The following is a 25,209-nucleotide window of genomic DNA, read 5'->3' on the forward strand; positions in this document are numbered from 1 at the left end:
ATATTATTAATGATTGGTATAGTGACATTGAGGGAATGCCTGATTGAAAGGGTACAATTCTGCAGTTTTAGGGAAGATGGGCATTGATTTGAGAGATGAGAACATAGAAAGAATTTCAAAGTTAAAGGAATATTAGAAATTGGGTAGTTTGCAAGAATTGAGTGTGATAATTTGGGAAGAAAGTATATTTGGAACGGAAGGACACAAATGTTGATATAAACAACCATGGAGGCTAGGAAAGAAAGGTGTAATCAATTTTTTTGGTAATAAGATTGAGGCAGGAAGAGGTCAGGTCTCATGGACAATCTTGGATAGAGCACAAAGGCAGATGGAACAGAATGGACATGAGAGCTCAAGGTGAAATTCATTCAGATTCAGACCCATTTAGGCAATGTTGCATTGGGACTTAAAGATAAAAGGAGTGTAAATTTCATTTGGGATTTGGCTTTTAAAATAGAGGCCAGGTGGATTTTGGTTAGTCTTATGAAGATGTCTGGCCTTTCGAACAAAAAACATTTGGAATAGTGACTGAAATACACAATGTCCAAGAAGGCATGTGACTTTAGTCAAGGGTCTGAAAAGATACCTGTGGTATTAATGGACTGAAAGTTTATAGTGCTAAGTTTACAAGTAGACCAGACCATTAGATTAGCTTTGATTTCAGTTCAAAAGATCAGTTCAGGAGAACCAGTCTTCCTAACTGAACTGTTTTTAATCCCTGTTGTGAGACTATAAAAGTTTTTCAGCACTCCAAACTAAAAAAAGTGTTTTACGTCACTAGAATTGCAGAATGTTCATAGTCTTAGTCGTACAAATAAATCATAAAACTGCCAGTGACCCAAGGAACAGAATTCGGGAAGAGTTAGTGAAGTGAAAGTTCAGATACGAATAATCGTCTGGAATTGACTATCTGTAAAAAGATTTCTTTGTGAAAAGGGGTTGAAACATTGTTTTGCTGTTTCAGATCTTTATTTTTTAAATATTTAGCATTTTTATCATTTGTGTGATAAACTTCTGTTAAAGAACAACTATGGCTATGTGACTATGCTTTCGTGACATTAACTAACTGCAAAAAAAGCAAATCATTTCTCAAACCTAATTTCATTCTTGGATCTGACTTGCCCAGTGTTAACATCAATAGGTATGACAATTTGGAACAATTCCATTCTGGAGACAGGTCACTGGACCTGAAACACTAACTGTTTCTTCTCCACGGATGCTGCCAGACCTACTGCGTTTTTCCAGCAATTTCTGTTTGTGTTACTGATATCCAGCATCTGCAGTTCATTGCAATTGTTATGAAAAACACAATGAACCATTTAGACTCTTGAACCTGTTTCATTATTGACTTTGAACTGTCTTGGACCCTATCGTTGATACCTTTTATCTAAGTTCAACAGATTTTGTCGGATATAACATTTCATTTAGCAGCTACAACCTTGTGTGTACGTCGGTGTGGAAGAGATATTCAGATTTTCACCAAGTTTCATGGGATAAAGTGATTCTTCATTTCACTTGAATAGCTGACTTCTAACTTTAAGACTGAACTTTTGTTTTGGCTTTCCTTACAAGAGGAAACAGTCCTTTCTAAATCCATTTAAATTAAAACACTAAAATGTGTTTCAGTCGTGGCTCACTTGGCAGCATTTCCAACGCCAAGTTAAAAGATTCTAGGTTAAGTCCCACTCTTGGATGAACACACAAATCAGGGCAGATGGCGCAGCACTTCCTCAGTACTGCATCAATTGGAGATGCTGTAGTTCAATGAGACTCTGAACTGAGGCCTGTCAGGTGGATGCAAAAGTTGTGGTGACACTATTTTAAAGGAGGGATCTACCCCGCACCAACCTCACACAAACGTGCGGCTGCGTTTCCGGAGTGACTACAAATGTGCATTAGCTGCAGTGTTTTCGAACACTTGGGGGTCACGAAAAGCCCGATATAAAGGCAAGTCGTTCCTTATTTTGACTGTTGTCCTAATGTTATCACACCTTTTAGGAATAAATTACTTTTCTCATTTTCGCGAAGTTGGGTTGATGCTGACGGGGAAGGTTTGCCCTCGTGACAGCTGGGGTTTCGCACTCACACCTCGGGTCTCCTCTTCGTCCGGCCGGTGGGTGGGAGGAAGGGGCGGGGTCTAGGGCGGCCGGAAGTGACATCACTGGAAAGTGGTCTATCGGCCTAACGGCGCGGGGGGTTGTGGGAACGGCTGTCGTATTCACCTTGAGGAGAGTTCGAGAAGCGGCGGTGGCGGAGGACGAGGACGAGGAGTAGGAGTAGGTAGGATCCGGGCTGGGCCTCGCGGATCAGGCGTGGCTCAGTCACAGTCCCCTGTTCAACCGGGCGAGAGGTCCATGCCGACCAGATATCCTAAATTAATGTAGTCCCGTTTGCCAGCAGCCGGCCCATGTCCCTCTGAACCCTTCCTATTCATGTGCCCATTCAGATGCCTTTTATAGAATCAATGTTGAAGTCCCACTGAGATTTACTTCTCACCTTTGTCCGGTTAATACCCTGTCACCCACTTACTGCTCCCCTTTGACCACAGACTCCTCTCTCTGCCGAGTCAGTGCCCTCCTTTACCCAACTAATGCCCCCATTTGCCCACTCCCCATCCTCCTCCCTCTACCATTCACCCCGCCTGTCCCTTTGACACTAAATACCCCCCCCCCGCCCCCCGCTTTTTCCACTAGCTGCTACTTTTTTTGCCCATTCCACTTTCCAAATCAATGTCTCCCCTTCCCCTGTACATTGCAGATTGTTCTACAAGTGGCTAAAACGTGTAGTTACATCAGATTTGGCTCTAATATGTGAAGCATTATCCATCATCCATAAATGATGTGAAGTGCTTTGATTATGTAACTCATTACATAAAGCCAGCATTTACTCTAGGAACTCTTATGTTTCTCCACTTATTTGTGATAAAATCATAAGAAATAATCCATTTATCTTATTTAGCCTGCTAATGAATTTTATGGGCTAAGGTTCCTTTTTCAGCTGGCGATTAATTCAAATGGAGAGCAGTGTTTAGGAGTTGTTGTCTATTTAAATAGCTAATAACTCTTCAAACATTATCTGTAGTGTTGGCCTCATTCTAAATAGGGCTGAGGCATTTCTTCACCCATCAAACCTAATGCTGAAATAAGGCTCATAACAGCATCCTGTGGGATGTTGGCTATTTATTGCTATATATAATGAAAACTTATGAATGGTTCGAAGGCTGTCGCCTTTGGACCTAAAAAGTCCCCAAATGGAAGGTTGAATTTGCAGAATACAGGGTGAAAGGCAGGATTCTTGGCAGTGTGAGGAACAGAGGGATATTGGGGATCCATGATCATCAAAACCCCAACGTTGCCACCCAAGTTGATAAGGTTGTCAAGAAGGCTTTCATTAGCAGGGGGATTGAATTTAAGAGCTGCAAGGTTATGCTGTAGCTCCATAGAGCCCTGGTTAGACCACACGTGGAATATTGTGTTCAGTTCGAGTTGCCTCATTATAGGAAGGATGTTGTAGCTTTAGAGAGGGTGCAGAGCAGACTTACTAGAATGATGCCTGGACTGGAGGGCATGCTTTATGAAGAAAGGTTGAGGGAGCTAGGGCTTTTTTCATTGGATTGAAGAAAGCTGAGAGGTGACTTGATGGAGGTGTAGAAGATGATTGGCATAGATAGAGTGGATGGCCAGAGACTATTTTTCCCAGGGCAGAAATGGTTATCACGAGGGTTTAGGGGCGATGTCAGAGGTAGGTTCTTTACATAGAGTGGTGAGTGCATGGCAGGCACTGCTTGCAGTGTTAGTAGAGTCAGATACATTAGGGACATTAAGCGACTCTTGGGTAGGCACATAGAAGATAGTATAATGAAGGGTATTTAGGTTAGACTAGGATAAAAAGGTTGGCACAACATCAAGGCCAAAGGGCCTGTACTGTGCTGTACTGTTCTATGTCCCATTACCTTGAAAGTTTGAGCAACAAACAAAGCTAGCTGTATCATGTCATGACTGATTAAAAGCAACAAGTGGGGTTTCATCATTAACAGCAAGTTACATTCAAAACAATGTTTTCTATCTCGGAACTTACAATTAGTTACGAGAGCAGGTCAGATGCTAAGAATCATGCAGTGAGTAACTCTTCCTGATTCCCCGAAGCCTGTGCACCATCAACATGGCACAAAGCAGGAGTGTGATGAATTACTCCCCACTTACCAGGGTTAGTGCAAATTCAGCAGTGCTCAAGAAACTTGACAGCATCCAAGGTACAGCAGCACATTTGATTGGCATTATATCTACAAACGTGGACTCCCTCTACCACTGATTTTGTAACACAGTAGCAGTGTGTACCTTTTTTTATTCTCTCATGGGACATGGCTATTGCTGGAGAGCCAGCATTTATTGCTTGTCCCTGTTGCCCTTGAGAAGGTGGTGGTGAGCTGCTGCCTTGAATGTCTACATGCTCGTGCATGTGATGATAGGGAATAGAGGGTGGAGATGGAGAATTGTTTTCAGACATAAGACTGTGAACAGCAATGTTCTACATGCATTGGTACTGGGTCCACTTTCGTTTCATATTTATATAAACGATTTGACTGAGAATTTAGGAGATATGGTTAGTAAGTTTGGGAATTACACCAAAATTGTTTGCACAATTGACAGTAAAGTTATTTAAGATTGGGTCAATTGGCTGAGGAGTAGCAGATGGAGATCATTTATATAACTGGGAGGTATTGTATATTGGTAAAACAAAGTAGGACAGGACTTGTATAATTAATGGTAGGCCTCTGGGCAATGTGATTGAACAGAGACACCTAGGGGCTCATAATTCTTTGAAATTTACATTGCATATAGAGTGGGTGGTTAAGAAGACGTTGAGCATGCTTGCCTTCATTGCTTAAACTTTTGAGTATAGGTGTTGGGATGCCATGTTGAAGTTGTACAGGACATTGATGAGGCCTCTTCCAGAATACCGTGTGCAGTTTTGGTTGCCCTGCAATAGGAAGGATATTATTAAATTAAAAAGGATTCAGCAAAGGTTTGCCAGGATGTTGCTGGGGATGGAAGGTTTGAATTATAAAGATAAGATAAGATTAGATTAGATTCCCGACAGTGTGGAAACAGGCCCTTCGGCCCAACCAGTCCACACCGACCCTCTGTAGAATAACCCACGCAGAACTATTTCCCTCTGACTAATACACCTAGCACTATAGGCAATTTAGAATGACCAATTCACCTGACCTACAGGTCTTTGGACTGTGGGAGGAAACCCACGCAGACACGGGGAGAATGTGCAAACTCCACACACAGTCGGCCAAGGCTGGAATCGAACCTTGGACCCTGGTGCTGTGAGGCATCAATGCTAACCACTGATCCAGTTGGACCTTTTACACTGGAGGGTAGGAGGTTGAGGGGTGACCTTTAAAGAGGTTTATAAAATCATAAGGGGCATTGATAAGGGTATCTTCTCGAGGGTGGGGAAGTTCAAAACTAGGGGATATCTTTTTAAGGTGAGATTTAAAAAGGACAAGAGGTGCAATTTTTTTAATAGTGGTTTGTATGTGGAATAGGCTACCAGAAGGAGTGGTGGATGCAGGTACAGTTACAACATTTAAAATACATTTCAATAAGCACATGAATAGGAAAGTATTCAAGGGGTTTGGGCCAAATGCAGGCAAGTGAGATTAAATTGGTTTGGGAACATAGTTAGCATGTAGTAGTTGGATGAAAGGACCTGCTTCCATGCTGTGTGACTCTCTGCTATAGGTGCACCCTTAGGGAGGGACTTCTAGGATTTTGACCAAGTGATAATGAAGGAATGACGATAGGTTTCCAAGTCAGGGTGAACTCTCAGGTGGTGGTGTTTCTAAGTATCTGCTGCCCTTGTCCTTCTAAGTGGAAGGGGTCATGGGTTTGGGAGGTACTGTCTAACGATCTTCAGTGAATTTCTGCAGTGCATCTTGTAGATCCTGCACTCTGCTACTCAGAGTTTGTGGTGGAGGGAGTGGATGCTTGTTGCTGTGGTGCCAATCAAGGTGGCTGCTCTATCCTGAATTGTGTTAAGCCTCTTGAGTATTGTTGGAGCTGTACTCATCCAGGCAAGTGGGGGAATATTCCATTACATTCCTGACTTATGGCTTGTAGGTGGTACACAGGATTTAGGGAATTGAGAGGTAAGTTACTTACTGAAGTATCCCTAGCCTCTGACCACCTCTTGTAGCTACTTTATTCATACGGTGAGTCCAGTTGAGTTTCCGATCAATGGTATGATACCAAGTTATAGTTTAACAGCTTTATTTGAAATCACAAGCTTTTGGAGCGTAACCTCTTCACCAAATCAGAAGCACACAGAACACAATTTATGGACACAGATCAAAAGATCTTGTAAATGGTGTGAGTGAGGTGTTGAATAATATGTCTCTGAAAGTGACCGAGTGTTAATGCGATTGAATATTAAGGGATAGTGGTTAGATTGAATCATATTAGAGAGAGACTGGCACTTGGGAAAAGGAGCAAGTCAAACAGTCAAGGCAGGCAAGAACAAAGCAAAGAATGAGTAGGACTGATAAATTTAAGCTGCATTTATTTCAATGCAAGAAGCTTAACAGGGAAGGCAGATGAACTCCGAGCATGGTTAGGGATGTGGAATTGGGATGTCATAGCACTTAGAGATGTGGCTCAGGGATAGACAGGACTGGTATCGTTGTTCCAGGATGCAAATGCTGTAGGAAGGATAGAAAAAAGGGCAAGAAGAGAGGGACTGGTGTTTTTGGTAAGGGATAACATTAAGGCTGTACGTAGGGAGGATATTCCTGGGATTACTTCCAGGAAGTTATTTGGAACTGAGAAATAAAGGAATGATAACCTTTTGGGTTTATACTGGGACCCTCCCAGTAGTCAGTGGGAAATTGAGAAACAAATTCCATCACAAGATCTCAGCTGTTTGTAAAAATAATAGGGTGGTTATGGTAGGGGATTTTAACTTTCTAAATGTGGATTGGAACTGCCATAGTGTTAAGGGTTTAGATGGAGAGGAGTGTGTTACGTGTGTACAAGAAAATTTTCTGATTCAATATGTGCATGTATCCACTTGACCTACTCTCAGAAAATAAGACAGGGCAAGTGACTGAGGTGTCAGTGGGGGAGCACTTTGGAGCCAGCGACCATAATTTTATTAGTTTTAAAATAGTGATTGAAAAGGATAGACCAGATCCAAAAGTTGAAGTTCTAAATCGGAGGAAAGCTAATTTTGATGGTATTGGCAAGAACTTTCGAAAGTTGACTGGGAGTGGATATTAGCAGGTAAAGAAATGGCTGGAAAATGGGAAGCCTTCAAGTATGAGAAACTGAGAGTCCAGAGACAGTATGTTCCTGTTAGGGTGTAAGGAATGCTGGGTGACCAAAAAAACAGAGGCTTTAGTCAATAAAATGAAGGAAGCATATAGACAGCAGAGAGCGAGTGAAAGACAGTAGAAGTAAAATTAAGAGGGAAATCAGGGCAAAAAGGGGACATGTGAAAGTTTTGTCATTAAGGAGAATCCAAAGGAATTTTATAAATACATTAAGGACAAAAGGGTATCTAGGGAGAGAATAGGCTGCCTTGCTGATATTTGAGGGACCCTATGTGTCGAACTGCAGGAGGTGGGCAAGATACTCCACTGAGTATTCTTCATCAGTATTTACTATGGAGAAGGACATGGAATATATAGAATGTGGGGAAGTAGATGGTGACATCTTGAAAAAGGTCCATATTACAGAGGAGGTGGTGCTGGATGTCTTAAAACAAGGGAGGATAAATCCCCAAGACCTGATCAGGAGTACCTTAGAACTCTGTGGAAGCGAGAGAAGTGATTGCTGGGCCCCTTGCTGAGATATTTATATCATCGATAGTCGCAGGAGAGGTGCCAGAAGACTGGAGGTTGACTAAAGTGCCACTATTCAAGAGAGGTGATAAGGAAAAGTCAGGGAAGTATAGACCGGTGTGCCTGACTTTGGTGTGGGCAAGTTGTTGGAGGGAATCCTGAGGGACAGGCTTTACATGTACAGGTACACAAACCTTTATCCAAAACCCTCTGGGCCAGCTGGTTTTTGGAATTTGGAATTTTTTGGATTTTGGAATAAGTGACAGTTTCATGGTGAAATAAAAATATATATTACCGAACAGCAGATGAACCTTTGAGTACTATGAATGCTGAGACAGAATTGACGTCTGCCAGTGCTGGGCCATGCCACTACATTACATCTGAGTGATGTGGGTCAAGTAGGTGTGGAGTTGGGTTAACTGTTTGCATGCCCAACAACCTTATGGAGAAAAAAACTTTACAAAAAGAACTTTGGAGTTTGGATAAAGGATTATGTACCTGTATTTGGAAAGGAAGGCACTCATTTGGGATAGTCAACGTGGCTTTGTGCTGGGAAATCATGTTTTCAGGGTCCATAGCCTTAACACTATCCAGTGCCTCCACATATTTCTTGATATCACATGAAATGAATCAAATTGGCTGGAGACTGGCGTCTATGATGCTGTGACCACTGGAGGAGCCTGGGATTGATCAACCAAACACTTCTGGTTGAAGATAGCTGTGAAAGTTTCAGCGTTAACCTTCACATTAATGTGGTGGCTCTTCTGTCATTGAGGGTGAGGATATTTGTGGAGCCTCTTCTCCATTTCCTCTTCTGGAATTTTTGAGGATGTAACTCTGAAGATGGACGAGGGAGATCCAGTAGATGTAGTGTACCTGGACTTTCAGAAAACTTTTGATAAAGTCCCACATAGGAGGTTAGTGAGCAAAATTAAGACGCATGGTATTTGGGGGCAAAGTACTAACTTGGATTGAAAGTTGGTTGGCTGATAGGAAACAAAGAGTAGTGATAAATGGCTCCATTTCGGAATGGCAGCCAGTGACCAGTGGGGTACCGCAGGGATCAGTGCTGGGACCGCAGCTTTTTACAATATATGTTAATGATATAGAAGATGGTATTAGTAATAACATTAGCAAATTTGCTGATGATACTAAGCTGGGTGGCAGGGTGAAATGTGATGAGGATGTTAGGAGATTACAGGGTGACCTGGACAAGTTAGGTGAGTGGTCAGATGTAGTTTAATGTGGATAAATGTATGGTTATCCACTTTGGTGGCAAGAATAGGAAGGCAGATTACTACCTAAATGGAATCAACTTAGGTAAAGGGGCAGTACAAAGAGATCTGGGTATTCTTGTACACCAGTCAATGAAGGTAAGCATTTAGGTACAGCAGGTAGTGAAGAAGGCTAATAGTATGCTGGCCTTCATAACAAGAGGGATTGAGTATAGAAACAAAGAGGTTCTTCTGCAGCTGTACAGGGCCCTGGTGAGACCACACCTGGAGTACTGTGTGCAGTTCTGGTCTCCAAATTTGAGGAAAGACATTCTGGCTATTGAGGGAGTGCAGCGTAGGTTCACAAGGTCAATTCCCGGAATGGTGGGACTACCTTACGCTGAAAGACTGGAGCGACTAGGCTTGTATACCCTTGAGTTTAGAAGACTGAGAGGAGATCTGATTAGATTAGATTACATTACAGTGTGGAAACAGGCCCTTCGGCCCCAACAAGTCCACACCGACCCGCCGAAGGGAAACCCACCCATACCCCTACATTTACCCCTTACCTAACACTACGGGCAATTTAGCATGGCCAATTCACCTGACCCTGCACATCTTTGGACTGTGGGAGGAAACCGGAGCACCCGGAGGAAACCCACGCAGACACGGGGAGAACGTGCAAACTCCACACAGTCAGTCGCCTGAGGCGGGAATTGAACCCGGGTCTCAGGCGCTGTGAGGCAGCAGTGCTAACCACTATGCCACCGTGCCGCCCACAAATTGCCGCCCATCTGATTGAGACGTATAAGATTATGAAAGGATTGGACACTCTGGCAGCAGGAAACATGTTTCCGCTGATTGGTGAGTGCCGAACCAGAGGACGCAGCTTAAAAATACGGGGTAGACCATTTAGGACAGAGCTCAGGAGAAACTTCTTCACCCAGAGAGTGGTGGCTGTGTGGAATGCTCTGTCCCAGAGGGCAGTGGAGGCCCAGTCTCTGGATTCATTTAAGAAAGAGTTGGATAGAGCTCTCGAGGATAGTGGAATCAAGGGTTATGGAGATAAGGCAGGAACAGGATAGTGATTAAGGATGATCAGCCATGATCATATTGAATGGTGGTGCAGGCCCGAAGGGCAGAATGGCCTACTCCTGCCCCTATTGTCTATTGTCCAGTGAGTGGTTTAATTGTCCTCCACCATTCATGACTGGATGTGACAGGTCTACAGAGCTCATCTGTTTGTTGTGGGAATGCTTGGTGCTGTGTATCACTTACTGCTTATGCAAGTTGTCCTGGAAAAAGTGAGGTTCACAACAAATTGTTCTGCTTGGTATCTACACCAGGTTGACAACTTATTTTTGCTGCTCCTGTCATGCTGCCTTGCACTCTTCACTGAACCAGGCTGATCCCCTGGCCTGATGGTGGTAATAGTTGAGTGGCAGATATGCCAGGCCATGAAGTTGTAGATTGTGGGGTTGGGGAGTATGTTTCTGCTGCTGTTGGCCCACAGCACCTCATGGATGCTCTGTCTTGAGTTGCTAGATCTGTTTGAAGTCCGCCCATTTCATCAGTGATTGTGCTACACAACAGAATGGAGGGTGTTCTCAACGTGAAGACAGGACTTTGTCTCCAAAAAACTGTGGTGTGGTCATTCTTCCTGATACTGTCATGGACAGATGCATCTGCAGCAGACTGATTAGGAGTGAGGTTAAGTATGTTTTCCCTCCTGTTGCTTCCGACACCACCCATTGCAGACTCAATCTTGCAGCCAAGTTCTTTAGGACCTGATCAGCTCGATCAGTAGTGCTGCTGTTGAGCCACTTTTGGTGTTAGATATTGAAATACCTCCATCCAGATATGTGCTGTTACCACCCTCTGTGCTTCCTTCAAGTGTTGGTGGTGGATGGTGATGGTGGCATTGTTTATAAAATATAATTCTGTGACTATGACTCCGTAGGCTGTTGCTTGACTAGTCTGTGAGACAGCTCTCCCAATTTTGATACTAGTTCCCAAGTGTTATTAAGGAGGACGATGCACAGTCGACAAGTCTGTTTTTGCCACTATCATTTCCAGTGCCCCAGGTCTTTGCCAGGTGATCTGTCCAGTTTCATTTCTCAAGACTGAGGCAATTTCAGAGGACAGTTGAGATTAAACCATATAGCTGTGGCTCTGTAGGCTAGGGATTGATGAGGGCAGAGCGGTAGGTGTGATCTGTATGGACTTCAGTAAGGCGTTCGACAAGGTTCCCCATGGGAGACTGATTAGCAAGGTTAGATCTCATGGAATACAGGGAGAACTAGCCATTTGGATACAGAACTGGCTCAAAGGTAGAAGACAGAGGGTGGTGGTGGAGGGTTGTTTTTCAGACTGGAGTCCTGTGGCCAGTGGAGTGCCACAAGGATCGGTGCTGGGTCCACTACTTTTCTTCATTTATATAAATGATTTGGATGCGAGCATAAGTGATACAGTTAGTAAGTTTGCAGATGACACCAAATTTGGAGGCGTAGTGGACAGCGAAGAGAGTTACCTCAGATTATAACAGGAGTGTTGCTGAACAAAGAGACCTTGGAGTGCAGGTTCATAGCGCCTTGAAAGTGGAGTCGCAGGTAAATAGGATAGTGAAGAAGGCGTTTGGTATGCTTTCCTTTATTGGTCAGAGTATTGAGTACAGGAGTTGGGAGGTCATGTTGCGGCTGTGCAGGACATTGATTAGGCCACTGTTGGAATATTGCGTGCAGTTCTGGTCACCTTCCTATCGGAAAGATGTTGTGAAACTTGAAAGGGTTCAGAAAAGATTTACAGGGATGTTGCCAGGGTTTGGGATTTGAGCTATAGGGAGAGTCTGAACAGGCTGGGGCTGTTTTCCCTGGAGTGTCGGAGGCTGAGGGGTGACCTTCTAGAGGTTTACAAAATCATGAGGGGCATGGATTGGATAAAAGGCAAAGTCCTTTTTCCTGGGGTCAGGGAGTCCAGAAGTAAAGCACATAGATTTAGGGTGAAAGGGGAAAGATATAAAAGAGACCTAAGGGGCACCTTTTTCACCCAGAGGGTGGTACGTGTATGGAATGAGCTGCCAGAGGAAGTGGTGGAGGCTGGTATAATTGAAACATTTTAAAGGCATTTGGATGGGTGTATGAATAGGCAGGGTTTGGAGGGATATGGGCCAGGTGCTGGCAGGTGGGACTAGATTGGGCTGGGATATCTGGTTGGCATGGACGAGTTGGACTGAAGGGTCTGTTACCATGCTGTGCATCTCTGTGAATCTATGACCAGATTGCCTTCTCTCATTGATATTAGTGAGCCAGTTGTGTTTATCCAACAATAGATGGTGGTTTCATGGTCATCATTAGATTCTTAATTGCAGATTTTTTTTGTTTATGGAATTCAAATTCCACCATCTGCATGGCGGAATACGAACCTGGGTTCCCAGAACATTAGTTGTTTTTCTGATTTAATGATAAATCTAGTAGGCCATCTCCTCCCCTCAATTTATAGAATACACTGCAGAAATTCACCAAGACTCGGGGCACGGTGGTTCAGTGGTTAGCACTGCTGCCTCACAGCACCAGGGACCCAGGTTCGATTCCCGCCTTGGGCAACTGTCTGTGTGGAGTTTGCACATTCTCCCTGTGTCTGCGTGGGTTTCCTCCGGGTGCTCTGGTTTCCTCCCGTGGTCCAAAGATGTGCAGGTTAGGTGAATTGGCCATGCTAAATTGCCCATAGTTTTAGGTGCATTAGTCAGGGGTTAGTACTAGATTAGAGTGGTGCTGGAAAAGCACAGCAGTTCAGACAGCATCCTGTATTCCTGTTGAAGGGCTTTTGCCCGAAACGTCGATTTTCCTGCTCCTCGGATGCTGCCTGAACTGGTGTGCTTTTCCAGCACCACTCTAATCCAGAATCTGGTTTCCAGCATCTGCAGTCATTGTTTTTACCTAGGGGTAAATACTGTATAGGGGAATGGGTTTGGGTGGGTTACTCCTCGGGGTTGGTGTGGACTTGTTGGGCTGAAGGGCCTGTTTCCACACTGTAGAGAATCAAATCTAATCAGTAGGTCAACCAGCCTTTTTTAAAACTTGAAGCTTGCCAGTTAATTATCAGTCAACATTAACTAGTGCATTCTCCATGGCATCACCCTCCCAATTCGAGTCCACTAACATTCAGCTCTCCCCTCATACAATATAAATCATGTTTTCCTGTGGAATTTCTTGTGAATTGTCCTGATTAAAACAAGGTGAAAATCTTTGTCAGAAGCTTGCAGCAGTTTTTACCATATACAATGACCAATGTAATTAGGAGTTGACATGACTGGTGTGTTTTTGCCAGTTATCAATATAAATTATTATAAAGGTGGACTTTCATCTCATCAACATCTTTTAATATTATCATGATCGCCCAGAGCTCTTTAGCCTCACTCATGTATATTTCAAACTTAATTTGTATGCATTATCAAAAGAGGTGATCCATAACCTACAGCAAGATCCTCTGCTTAAATGCCTGACTGGGATAAATAATCTTTAGATATGTTCTAATCAACTTGTTCAGGGATATGATTACATACCTCTAAAGTGGGTGGGACTTTAACCTGGGTTTCTGGTCTCAGAAGTTGAGACACAACCATTGTACCACAAGAGCCCTGAATAATCTCTATATATTGGTATCGCTTAAAAGATGAGTGTTGACCAGAACACTGGGAGAATTTCCCTCCTCTTCAAATGCTTGAGTAGAATATTTTGCATAGAATATAAATACTGACATTTTGATTCTTTAACCATTGTCATGACAGTTTACAGTAGGATTATTGCTTGACCTTGCTGTAATTAGTTTCTAAAGAGCTTATTATGTTCTGCAGCATATATTCAACACCTTAGCTTATTGAAACAATGGGGGCATCCACGTCAACGCTACCAACCAATGTGCAAGCAGATTCTGTTACTGTTGCACCACAGGCATCACCACCTTCACAATGCCCTATGCATCAAGCCAAGAAGGAAGGTAAACATTTTTAATTTGTTGGAGTCAATGTTTTGGTGTCCTTTACCTTTACCTTTAGAACACGAAACACCACACACAACGTTAAGAAATTTTGGAGGCAATGGCATCCATTATTGTTGAGAAGTTTACAATGTAATTTTAAGATGAATTCACCTTAGCATTTCTAGAATAATAGCAACGAATTTAGTTGCTTTAAAGTTTATTATAGTAGAAAATTCTCCTTGTTGGTAGTTCATACATCTGTGACCGTTATTGTCATATTGGAACAAGTATTTTAAACGAATTTGCATGGGCATTGCTTCACTGAGTTTGTAATTCTTAACTGAACAAAAAAAATGCTTTCTACTTGAATACAAATAACAAAATCTCAAGGCTGTCATTGTGAAATAACATTGATGCAGTTAATTGAACAACTCAAATGAATTATTATGTTTTTTTGCAACCTGTTTTGTCAGGTTGTCCCATGCATCAGGCAACAGCTGCCTCAACAGAGAATGCATCTTATCCTGTGCCTGCACATCAGGAGGGGGCGTATGAATATGTGGAGTGTCCTATGAAAGGAGTTAACAGGCCACAAACAGAGGATGATATTGATCCCAGTAATATGGTAAGTACAAAAACTTTTGATTTAATCTTTTAAATGCTAACATCTATGTTCCTCCATTTTGTAAATTAGTGTGTTTCACTGCTACTCTTCTGCAAGTTTCCACTATGTTAACGCATTTAGGCGAATAAAATTCTTGCTAATAGTTTACTCTTGTCTTAAAGTTTTTAAAATTATGATATATTGCTTCTCATCAAAACCTGATGCTTTAAATCTGTCTGAAATTATCATAATTGATGTGGCAGTTAAAGCATGAACTTCAGGTGTTTGACCTTATTGAGCAAATCAAAGGGATGTTACATTGTGACATTTATGGCACAGGGGTTGCAAATTCCATATAACTGAAATTAACATTAAAACAATGTGTTTTGTCAGTGGTTTTTGATGTTCAGCTTTATCCATTCAGATTCTGAGCTGTGAAATCTTTTTTTTTTGTTGTTTACCCTTCTCAAAATAAAGCTGTATGATTTCCTATTTGTTTTCTGAGGGGAAGTCAGTATTTGGATGTATATCATTTTGTTTTGTAGATGCCACCACCCAACCAGATGCCATCATCAGATCAGCCATACCCACTTTCTGTAGTCAGAGAAGAATCTTCTATTCCTCGGACTCACTCAGATAAGCATTGGGTATACCCTTCAGAACAGATGTTTTGGAATGCAATGATCAGAAAAGGGTAAGCAGTCAAAGACATGCTGTTAAATAAGCGCTAATAGTATGAGGGAAATGTCACAAAGCATGAGTATCAGATGCCATTATTACTGTCAGACTTGGGTTAAGCAATTGAATGCTTCTGACAGGTGCTGACATTTGCAGATTAAATTTTGTTTCTCTCTGCAGTCTGAATTTCTCAACCTCACTATAGAAATAAATTATTGGGGAAAAAAAAATTGTGTTTTCTCTGCAGAACTCAGGAAGGGTTTGCAGGTGGAAGGATTAAAACTATGTATATGGTGTGACCTGTTCCTCCATACTATCTTCCAGTTACCTTTTCCTTATATAGGGAATGAGGATACAAAGACAGGACTGTGATGCCTTCATGAGCTGTAGTCCCTTGGCAACTGGAGATTGTTGACACTCAGAATCATATCCCAACAAACGTCTGGTGAAGAAATTAAAAAATGCATAGAAATGTGAACTCTTTACCTGTGTTGCTAGAATTGTGTTGTAAATAAATGAAAATAGTTTTCTTCATCCCATTGTAATCTGGCATGGCTTTTATATTGCTCAGCTGTCTTAAATACTAATGTGTAGTTCTGATTAATAATATAAAATACATGTCATTCATCACTGTTGAATGTTTAAAGGGTCACTGGTTTATATTCTATAATTTGGCATTCATTTCACTCAGTATAAATGTTTATGTAGTTCTTGGGGGGAAAAACTGATTATTTTGTGCAATGACAAATCATTCAATGCCATAGCTTAAACTTCTACTCCATACTCTAACTATTTTACAGGTGGCGCTGGCAGAATGAAGACATTTCAGCTGATGATATGTCAAACATTATTAAGATCCATAATCAGAACAATGAACAAGCCTGGAAAGAAATACTGAAGTGGGAAGCACTCCATGCCAAGTTAGTTCATAACTCATAATAGCCTCATTTCTTGAACAATAGTTCAGGTTATGAAATGAAATTGCAGTGCATTATGCTCTGATGAATTGCATTACCATTTCACTTGATCAAAATGAATACTTGGAAAGCTAAATCTCCACTGATCCCATTAGGAATGCAGTCTTTTTGGTTCTGAAAGTTCACATCATTTCTTTGTTAGTTATTTCAGTTGTTTGTAAATAGGTTTTCGTTTGTTTTTGAAGTCAGTATGGGGAACTTAAAAGGAGTTGCTACAGATTTTATTTTGAAGGCAACTGCTTTAGTGAACCTGATGTTGACAATGGATAAGGTATATAAGTGAATTTCCCACTTAACAGAAATAGCTGAAGCTCATCCTTTGAGCCTCTTGCACCATTCATTTAAGATTAAAGCTGATCTTTGCCTCAACTCTATTTTCTTGCAGTATCCCTATATCCTTTAGTTTTCTGAATATGCAAAAAAAAAACAACCTCCTGTACTGGATATTCTCAATGACTGAGTATTCCCAGCTGTCTGGGTTTGGGAAGTCCAAAGTTTCATAATTCTTGAGTGAAGAAACACTTAGGTTCTGTCAATAAAAAAGATGCTGAGCTTCCAACACACTACCTTGTACCCTGGCCAACATCTCTGTCTCAGATTTGCTGCAGTGCTCCAGCGAGGCTCAGTGCAGGCTAGAAGAGCTGTACCTCATTTTCTGCTTGGGATCTCTACAGCCTTCTGGATTCAATATTGAGTTCAACAATTTTAGAGCTTGGAGCACCTTTTCCATGTCCTTACCCCCAATCCCCATATATCATACCTTGTTATCACATGCTCTGCTATGACACACTACCCCTTGTTAGCCATTAGTAGTCCTGATTAGCAGCTATTCATTTTCCTTAGCTCACTGTTATCCACTCCTTTGTCTGTCCAACTGTTCTGTTTCTTTGGGGTCTATCACCATTTATTGTTTACTCCTTACCACCTTTTCCCACCATATATTCTGCGTGTAAACTAACATTTTTCTAGCTACCATTAGTTCTGAAGAAGGGTCACTGGACCTGAAACGGTAATTCTGATTTCTCTCCACGTATTCTGCCAGACTTGCTAAGATTTTCTTGCAATTTCTGTTTGTTTGTGACGAAATTTCTCCTTCGTTCTAAATGTCTGACCGCTTATTCTGAGGCAGTAATCCCATGTTCTCGAATCCCCATCCAGTGGAAATGCTTTCTCAGCACAAACCCTGTCAAGCCTTGATGTACTCAACCGCTCATTATAGGACAATCCCCTTGGACCAGAAAAACTGTCTGGAGAATCTTTGTTCAGCTGTCTGTGGTCCAATATTTCCTTCCTTGGGTCAGGAAACTAAAACCGTAATCAGAACTGTAGTTTCAGCCTCACTAATACTTGGAGTGTGCTAATAAGACTTGTCTAATTTCACATTTTGGCTCTGCCACATTCCTTCCAACTTAACCTGCCTTTATCTGCAGATTCTTTACATTCTCCTTGTTGCTTACTTTCCTATCCTACTTTTTATTGTCAGCAAATTTGAAAATGTTACCCTGAGTGGTCTCACCTAAATTATTGATGCAATTTGTTATTATTTAACGCGTATGTACTGATTCTTGTTGTACCTTGCTAATTATGGCTTGCCAACAGAAAGTATCCTGCTTATTCCTACTCTGCAGTTTTCTATCCACCAGTCCTCTATTTTATCGTGTTATGTTCATTCTTCCAGAGAGGGTCATTTTTCTATGAGGTTATTAATTAATATCCTCACTGCACAATACTTGATCCAAAGCAGCTTGTTCCCGAGTTGGAGTTCCTTGATGTACTGTGATCTAGAAACGTTTGTGTTTTCCACGAACTCTCCCTACACTATTGCAGCGAATCTGATTTGCCCAGCCTCTCTGTAGGTCAAAGTTCCCCAATAATTACATTATTACTATTGCTGCATGTGCCTTGAATTTCCTGGTTCTCAACCTTCTACAACTGTTGCCATGAGACATGAACTCCCAAGAGTGTTCCTGCCCCTTGGCTCCACCGAAATTGATTATATTAGATGTTCTGAGCTAAAATCCTTTTCTCTCTTTAGTTTTTAAAAAATCCAATCCTTTATTGTCATGGCTACCCCCTTTCTTCTTTCCCTATCTTTTAAAAAAATTAAATATACTGGAATATTTCAATGCTAACATTCATCACTCAGCAATGTCTCCAAAATGCAATTGAATCAAACTGATTTTCTTTGGTGCCGTCATTCAAATGGTAAATTGCAAATGCTTCATATATTATATGGGTACTTTGTTTTGAGCTTTTATGTTACCCAATGTCACTAATGCTTTATTGCCTTTGTTGACCCTCTCTCTCATCCTGACCCACTCAGTTTAATTTTACTGAACATACTACTCTGCTGTAGAGCCTTGGTATTTTCATTGCTTCTTTGATTGAGTGGATTCTCAGCTCAGCAGTTCTTTTTGTTTGATTTTTTTTTCCCTGTTTTCCGGAATATTTAAGTGGAGCAACATATTACTGTCTGGAATTTAGTTGCATTATTGAGTCCTGTCTGAAAACTACAATCTTGGCAGGGACTGAAATTGGTTTTCAACTTTGCATCTGACTGATCGGTCAACATGTTCTCCAGGCATACATTCATCACACACTTAGTTTATTCATCATGCTGTGTTCTCGCTTTATTTCAGCTGCCCAGGTACACCTTAGTCAGCTATGATATTGAAATTTGGTTTGAAATAGCATTGTGAAAGAAGTAATGAAAAATGGGAAGAAGATTGACTTTATCATTTTGCTGACAAATGAGTTACTTCAATAATTCCACTGAAATAGTTCCTTAAAATGCCTTTGTTGTTCCCAACTTTGGTGTCAAAATGTTCAGAACAATGTATAACTTTACAAGTTTGAACTACATTTATAACCATTATTACAAGATATACTGTTATTATTGGGTTGTAAGTATATAAAAAGAGACACTACTCGGCCCTTCAAATGTACTCCACTCCATGTGATCATGGTTGATCTCCGTTATCTTCACCCTTCTGCACTATCTCCACGTCTTAAATTTCCTTGCTATCCAAAAGTCTAACAACTTCAATCTTAAATATACTCAGTGACTGAACCACCATGTGGGGTGAAAGCAATTCTAAGACCCACAACCTTTTGAAGAAATGTCTCTTTATTTCACTCCAAGTGGCTGACCCCTTATTCTGAGATTGAACCGAGTATCAAAACCCCTTCAACCATGGAAACTGTATTACCAGCATTCACCGTATCAAGCATTTAAGAATGATGTGTTTTTCGATTGGATCATTTCATAACATTCCAATATTGATCAGTTTTCATTTTCACATATTCACTAAGTATGGTATGTAATCTTGTTATTTTGGATTTTTGTTCTTGATAACGTTCTTGATTCTTTTGTTCCATTGTTTCTGTTTTTGTGGAATACTTAAGCAGACTGTGTAACAAAAAGCTAGCCAATTCTGGAGACTGAAAAGGGAATTTGACAATCCAGTTGGCAGACATACGGATTTGACACCCCTGCAGGGAATCTCTATGTTCACATTATCATTTGAAACTTTATTTTAAAATTCCAGGCTAGTAAATTTCAAGTTGTTTTTATTTATTGCCAGACTCTCATTGCTTTTGAGGAGGTGGTCACGAACTGTCCTCCTGAACCACTGCATGTGTGGTGTGATACACTTGTCAGTGCTGTTAGGAAAGGAGTTCCATACTTTTAATCCAAAGACACTGAACGATTGCTGAGCCAGATGCCATCCTAACTTGAAGGGGAACTTGCAGTTGTAGGGTTTCCATGCACCTACTGTTCTTATTCGAGATGACAGAGGTCATAGATTTGGAAGAAACTTTTGTGAGTTGCTGTAGTGAATCTGTTGATTTGTGGCAGCAGAGTGTACATTGTGCTGAATGGGATGCCAGTCAATAAGGCTACTTTATCCTGTATGATTTTGAGGTTCTTGAGGTGTAGTCATTCTGGTATTCTATCACAATACTGACTTGTCGATTTTGGGGAGTCAGGAGATGAGTTAGCCACCGTAGAATTCATAGCCTGTTGGCTGACATGGTATTGAAGGGACTGTAATTTACTTTCTGGCCACTGAAAGTTGAAGATGGGTATTCAACGATGGAAATGCCATTAGAGGTCAATGGGAAGTAGTCCTCGAAGATGGTCAATTCCTGGTACTTGGTTTCAAGTAACAGTTCCATCATCTATTAGCCCACACCTAAATGTTTTGCTGCATGTGGGTATGAACTTTTCAACATCTGAGGATTGAGGTGGACTCTGCTGTGTGCAAGTGTCAATGAATATTCCCATTTCTGATGCACATGATGTCCCTAGGTTTTCATAGAACCTTTGCACAGCAGGTTCTTACTGGTAGACATGTTTGTTTGAAATCTCTGGATTTATGGTAACTGTGCAGCATGTGTGATATGGTGAGGATCTCTAATACTAACTATGTTGGAATTCAGTTGCAGCTGAAAATGCATGAGTCTTGCTCTGTGTATTATTATAAATGTCATGTGTCCTGTTGCAATTTTATCTCTAATATAACTTGAGGTTCACCAAACACATTCAGTAATAAAGTCATAGGAGCAAAATTGGGCTTTGATATTAATTCAGTTGCGTTGAGAATGTTTACATTTGTGTTTTGATATTTTAGAGAATGCCCCTGTGGGCCTTCATTACTCCGCTTTGGGGGAAAAGCTAAGGAATATTCACCAAGAGCTCGGATTCGTTCTTTAATGGGGTATGTTTTATACTGTTCATTTTAAGTCGTATTTAAAGTAATTGGAAAATGTCTTGGGCATTTAAAAGAAAAACTTCAAATTGTCAGAAACCACATTTAACTCTTCAAGGATGTAAATAAAGAGTGCCATTGGTTATTTGGGAGAAAGCAGGCCTTCGTGATTGGATGGTGTGCATGTATGGGTGCACTTGGGTGCAAGAGAACTCGGTAAACAACTAGTTTAAATCTTGCCATAGTGTAGCTCAAAGTAAATTGCCTTGAATCCAGTCTATTCACACTGACAGTTATATTTACACTAATACTATTCTTACTCCGTCGAGTATGGTGCTGGAAAAGCACAGCAGGTCAGGCAGCATCCGAGGAGCAGGTGAATCAATGTTTTGGGCATAAGCCCTCCATCGCCTCATTCGTGATGAAGGGCTTATGCCCGAAACATCGATTCTCCTGCTCTTTGGATACTGCCTGACCTGCTGTGCTTTTCCAGCACCACATTCTCGACTTTGATCTCCAGCATCTGCAATCCTCACTTTCTCCTATTCTTACTTCTCAACAATGATACCATAAATCTCCTTATTAAACATCTTAGTCCAGCCTTTGAGATTAAGAATTCCCTTTCAGGTTGAGGGAATCATGTACATAAACTTTACCATCGTTTAGGACACATGACAATTATCGAAGAATCAATCTAACGTAACTGTTTTATGTTAATGTGAGTGAACTGAAAGTCAGGAATCGTCATGAAGTACGTTTGTAGAATTCGTGGTCTGCCTTATTTTTCCTTTCAATATGTTGTGACTACCATCTGGTGGAATTTTGAATGAACTGCACTGACAAAAGATGGTTGAGAGTTTAGCAGAACTCTGAGCAAGATAAATATTTGTCATTCCATGCTAATTCTTTTAGCACTTCACCACAAAGTAATTGTGGATTTAAGTTTTTAAATTCATACAGATTTGCATTTATTATTTTACTTGCATGTGAGCAGTTTGCATCTGAAGTTTCTTTAATGTAAAAAAATGTCGCAAGGCTTTTCACAACTGATTGACTTGGAATGATGGAAGAATGGACTGAAGAAGAGAGTGAAAGCCTGGTTAAAGAGCTGTCTTTGGGAAACATTTAAAAAGTGAGAGAGAGGGAGAAATAAAAGCTATTGAGAAGGGATTGCAGAGAATGATGCTAAGCTGACTTGTTGCACCATTGTGATTTCTAAATGTGACATTACATTGGCATTGAGAGGTTGGTTTCAATCAGTCTGAATGACAGAAACCTTACCAGTGTTTGCTGTCGTTACTCCTCTGAAACTGATAGCAAGTGCTGAAGCCATTCAAGGAACTGAATGGCTTACAGCTATTCCTATGTAGACTGTTGTGTGTGTCAGTCATACCTTGGTTGGTAGCGCTTCCACCTCTGAAGCAAAGTTGTGGATTACAGCACTTGAGTACCAAAATCAAGGTTGGTATTCTAGTATAGCACTGAGGAATTGCTGTAGTGTCCAAGTGCTGTCCTATAGATGAGGCATTAGCCAACTGTTCTTTCGGTTGAATGTAGAAGACCCTGTGGCAAAATGCTGAAGGACAGGAGATGGCCCTCACTGTCTGATAAAATACATATTAAAAAAAAATCTGATCATTGTTGTCTTGGAGTTCGCTATGGGTGAATTGGCTATCTTGCCTTTATTGCAAAAGTGACTATTCTTAAAATGTAATTAATTAACTTAAAGATTTGAAATGACTGGTTTTGTGATGGATGCAGATCTTTGATCCTTAGCATAAGTGGTTAGTTCTTGGTAAGCAAGGGGATGCAAAGTTATCAAGAGTAGATGTGTATATGGATTTGAGGTTACAGTCAGATCAGCTGTGATCTTAGAGTCATAGAGTTATACAGCACAGAAACAGACCTTTGGTCCAACTAGTTCATGCTGAACATAATACCAAGCTAAGTTAGTCTCACTTGCCTGTACCTGGCCCATATTCCTCCAAATCTTTCCTATTCATGTACTTATTCAAATGTCTTTTAAACATTGTAATTGTACCCACATCTACCACTACTTCAGAAAGTTCATTCCATTTGCAAACCACCCTCTATATGAAAAAAAATTGCACCTCATGTCTTTTTAAAATCTTCTTCCTCTGACTTTAAAAATGTGCCACCTAGTCTTGAAATCTCCCATTCTAGGGAAAAGACAATGGCCATTTCTATCTGTACCTCTCATTATTTTATAAACTTCTATCAGGTCACCCCTCAACCTCCTACGCTCCAGTGAAAAAATGTCTCAGCTTATCTGGCCCTCCTTAATAACTCCAATCTTCCATACCCGGTAATATTGTGGTAAACATTTTCCAAATTTTCTCCACTTTAATAATATCCTTCCTATAACTATTGAATGACCGAGCAGGCAAGAGCAGCCAATTGCTGCTGAAAAGGAGTAAATGAATGAACTGACAGTTCATTCAGAAAATGAGAAGTTATTGACCATAATCAAACGCTCTAGTTTCATGTCAATAATTTAATGTTTTATATTGTGGGCCCAAAACCTTTAGATCAGTGAGCCACTTTAGATGGTCTGGCCATCTCCCTTGAGACTAATGACTAAAGTTAAATTGGAATGCTATGCATGTATTTAATGTCAAATTTTTGCAAGTTGACTGTGATATCTCAATTGTTTTAAAACATTTAGGTATGAACTACCTTTTGATCGACATGACTGGATTGTAAACCGCTGTGGAAGGGAAGTACGATATGTGATTGATTATTATGATGGAGGTGAAGTTGACAAATCAACATATCAGTTCACAGCTCTAGATGTGCGTCCAGCTCTGGATTCCTTTTCTGCAGTATGGGACAGAATGAAAGTGGCATGGTGGCGTTGGACATCATAACATCTATTTAGATTGTAGCAGTTACTGCAAATGAACTTATGGATGTCATAATCTTAAATGTTTTAAAATTAAATTGAATTATCTGCACATTACAAATGAGCAAGCTGCAATTTGTACCTGCTATTATCCAGATACCACGTGCTTAAAAGCTTCTCACAAACCAACTTTCTTCATTTCTGTGTATGGTTTATAATGGAACAAGACTTGCCAAAAGGTCTGTATTATTTATGTTCTGTTGTATTCTTTTATGTTTAGTTCTTGCATCTGTGGATTGGGAATAATCAATCAAAATTAATTTGAGCATATCCTTCAGAGAATTACTTTTGTGAAGCCTAATACCTCTGTATATTCCAATGTATTAATTTGAAGTGTTAAATTTGAATATATGTTTGAGTAGCTTGATAGAATCTTGGGTGATTCTAACCATTACATTTTTCTTTCTTTTTGAGTAGTGCTTGAAAACTATGATGCAATACTTGAGTCCAGTGTGCTCGCTCTTTCAAGCTGAGAAGCAGCACATCAGAATGAGGGCGGGGATGGACTAATTATATTAATTCTCCTAATGTACCAGAGAGCTCAATAATTTCTGAAAAATGATACAACAGCAAACTCTTGCATTAGGTTTCCACTAAATTGGGAAGTACTTAAAGTTTCAAAAAGTCCTTTTGCTAATTTTTTTAATGTATTATTTTTGGTGTTCAGTACTTTCTTAATGACAGGCAATAAACTTGATAGTCTCTGAAATGGATTTCCTGATTACAGTAGATATTGTAGTGAGCATCTAGTGTGAAATAGAATTGTAGTCAAAACCATAAGATGAAATTCTAATTTTCACATTCCTTACCAGATAAACATCCTATAGTAGTAAAATGGTCTTGTTGAAACTATGCTGAAATTTTGACTTTTTAACTATTGTCCAAACTTATTTTCAGGGAAGTCATGCTATAATAATATTGGCATATCTTTGCTAACATTTGGATTAGGTGCCAAATAAACTTGTACAGCTCAAATAAAACATTTTTACTTAAATATGAAAACAGTTTTACAAGTGTTTGCATTTAAAACTTTCAAGAGATTTTCCCAGAATTTAAATTACTACATTTTTAATCGTTATTCTAGGCATCAGTCAGAATATAAACCTGAAAGGTCCATGATAAAACACAACCATAAATGCTGAAAATCTGAAATAAAGTGCTGGAGAAACTTGGCAGATCTGGCAACATCTGTGGAGAGAAAGCAAAGTTAATGTTTCAGTTCCAGTGATGCTACTTCATAAAGATCCATACTTGTTGCTGCAGATCTAATGATAA

The 25,209-nt window shown here is 40.5% G+C and overlaps 1 protein-coding gene across 1 annotated transcript; it reads left to right on the forward strand.

Moving 5' to 3' along the window:
• The first annotated feature begins 2,194 nt into the window (after window positions 1–2,194).
• On the forward strand, window positions 2,195–24,643 carry hccsb (holocytochrome c synthase b). Its single transcript, XM_043698858.2, has 7 exons — window positions 2,195–2,280; window positions 13,916–14,058; window positions 14,514–14,665; window positions 15,190–15,338; window positions 16,123–16,242; window positions 20,934–21,020; window positions 23,698–24,643. The coding sequence occupies exons 2-7, from the start codon at window positions 13,947–13,949 to the stop codon at window positions 23,897–23,899; spliced, it is 822 nt and encodes a 273-aa protein (XP_043554793.1). The 5' UTR covers window positions 2,195–2,280; window positions 13,916–13,946; the 3' UTR covers window positions 23,900–24,643.
• The last annotated feature ends 566 nt before the right edge of the window (window positions 24,644–25,209 follow it).

The sequence above is a fragment of the Chiloscyllium plagiosum genome, unplaced genomic scaffold (assembly GCF_037043375.1).
Source record: "Chiloscyllium plagiosum isolate Xiang-an unplaced genomic scaffold, Cpla_swu_hap1 HiC_scaffold_9, whole genome shotgun sequence".
NCBI lineage: Eukaryota > Metazoa > Chordata > Chondrichthyes > Orectolobiformes > Hemiscylliidae > Chiloscyllium > Chiloscyllium plagiosum.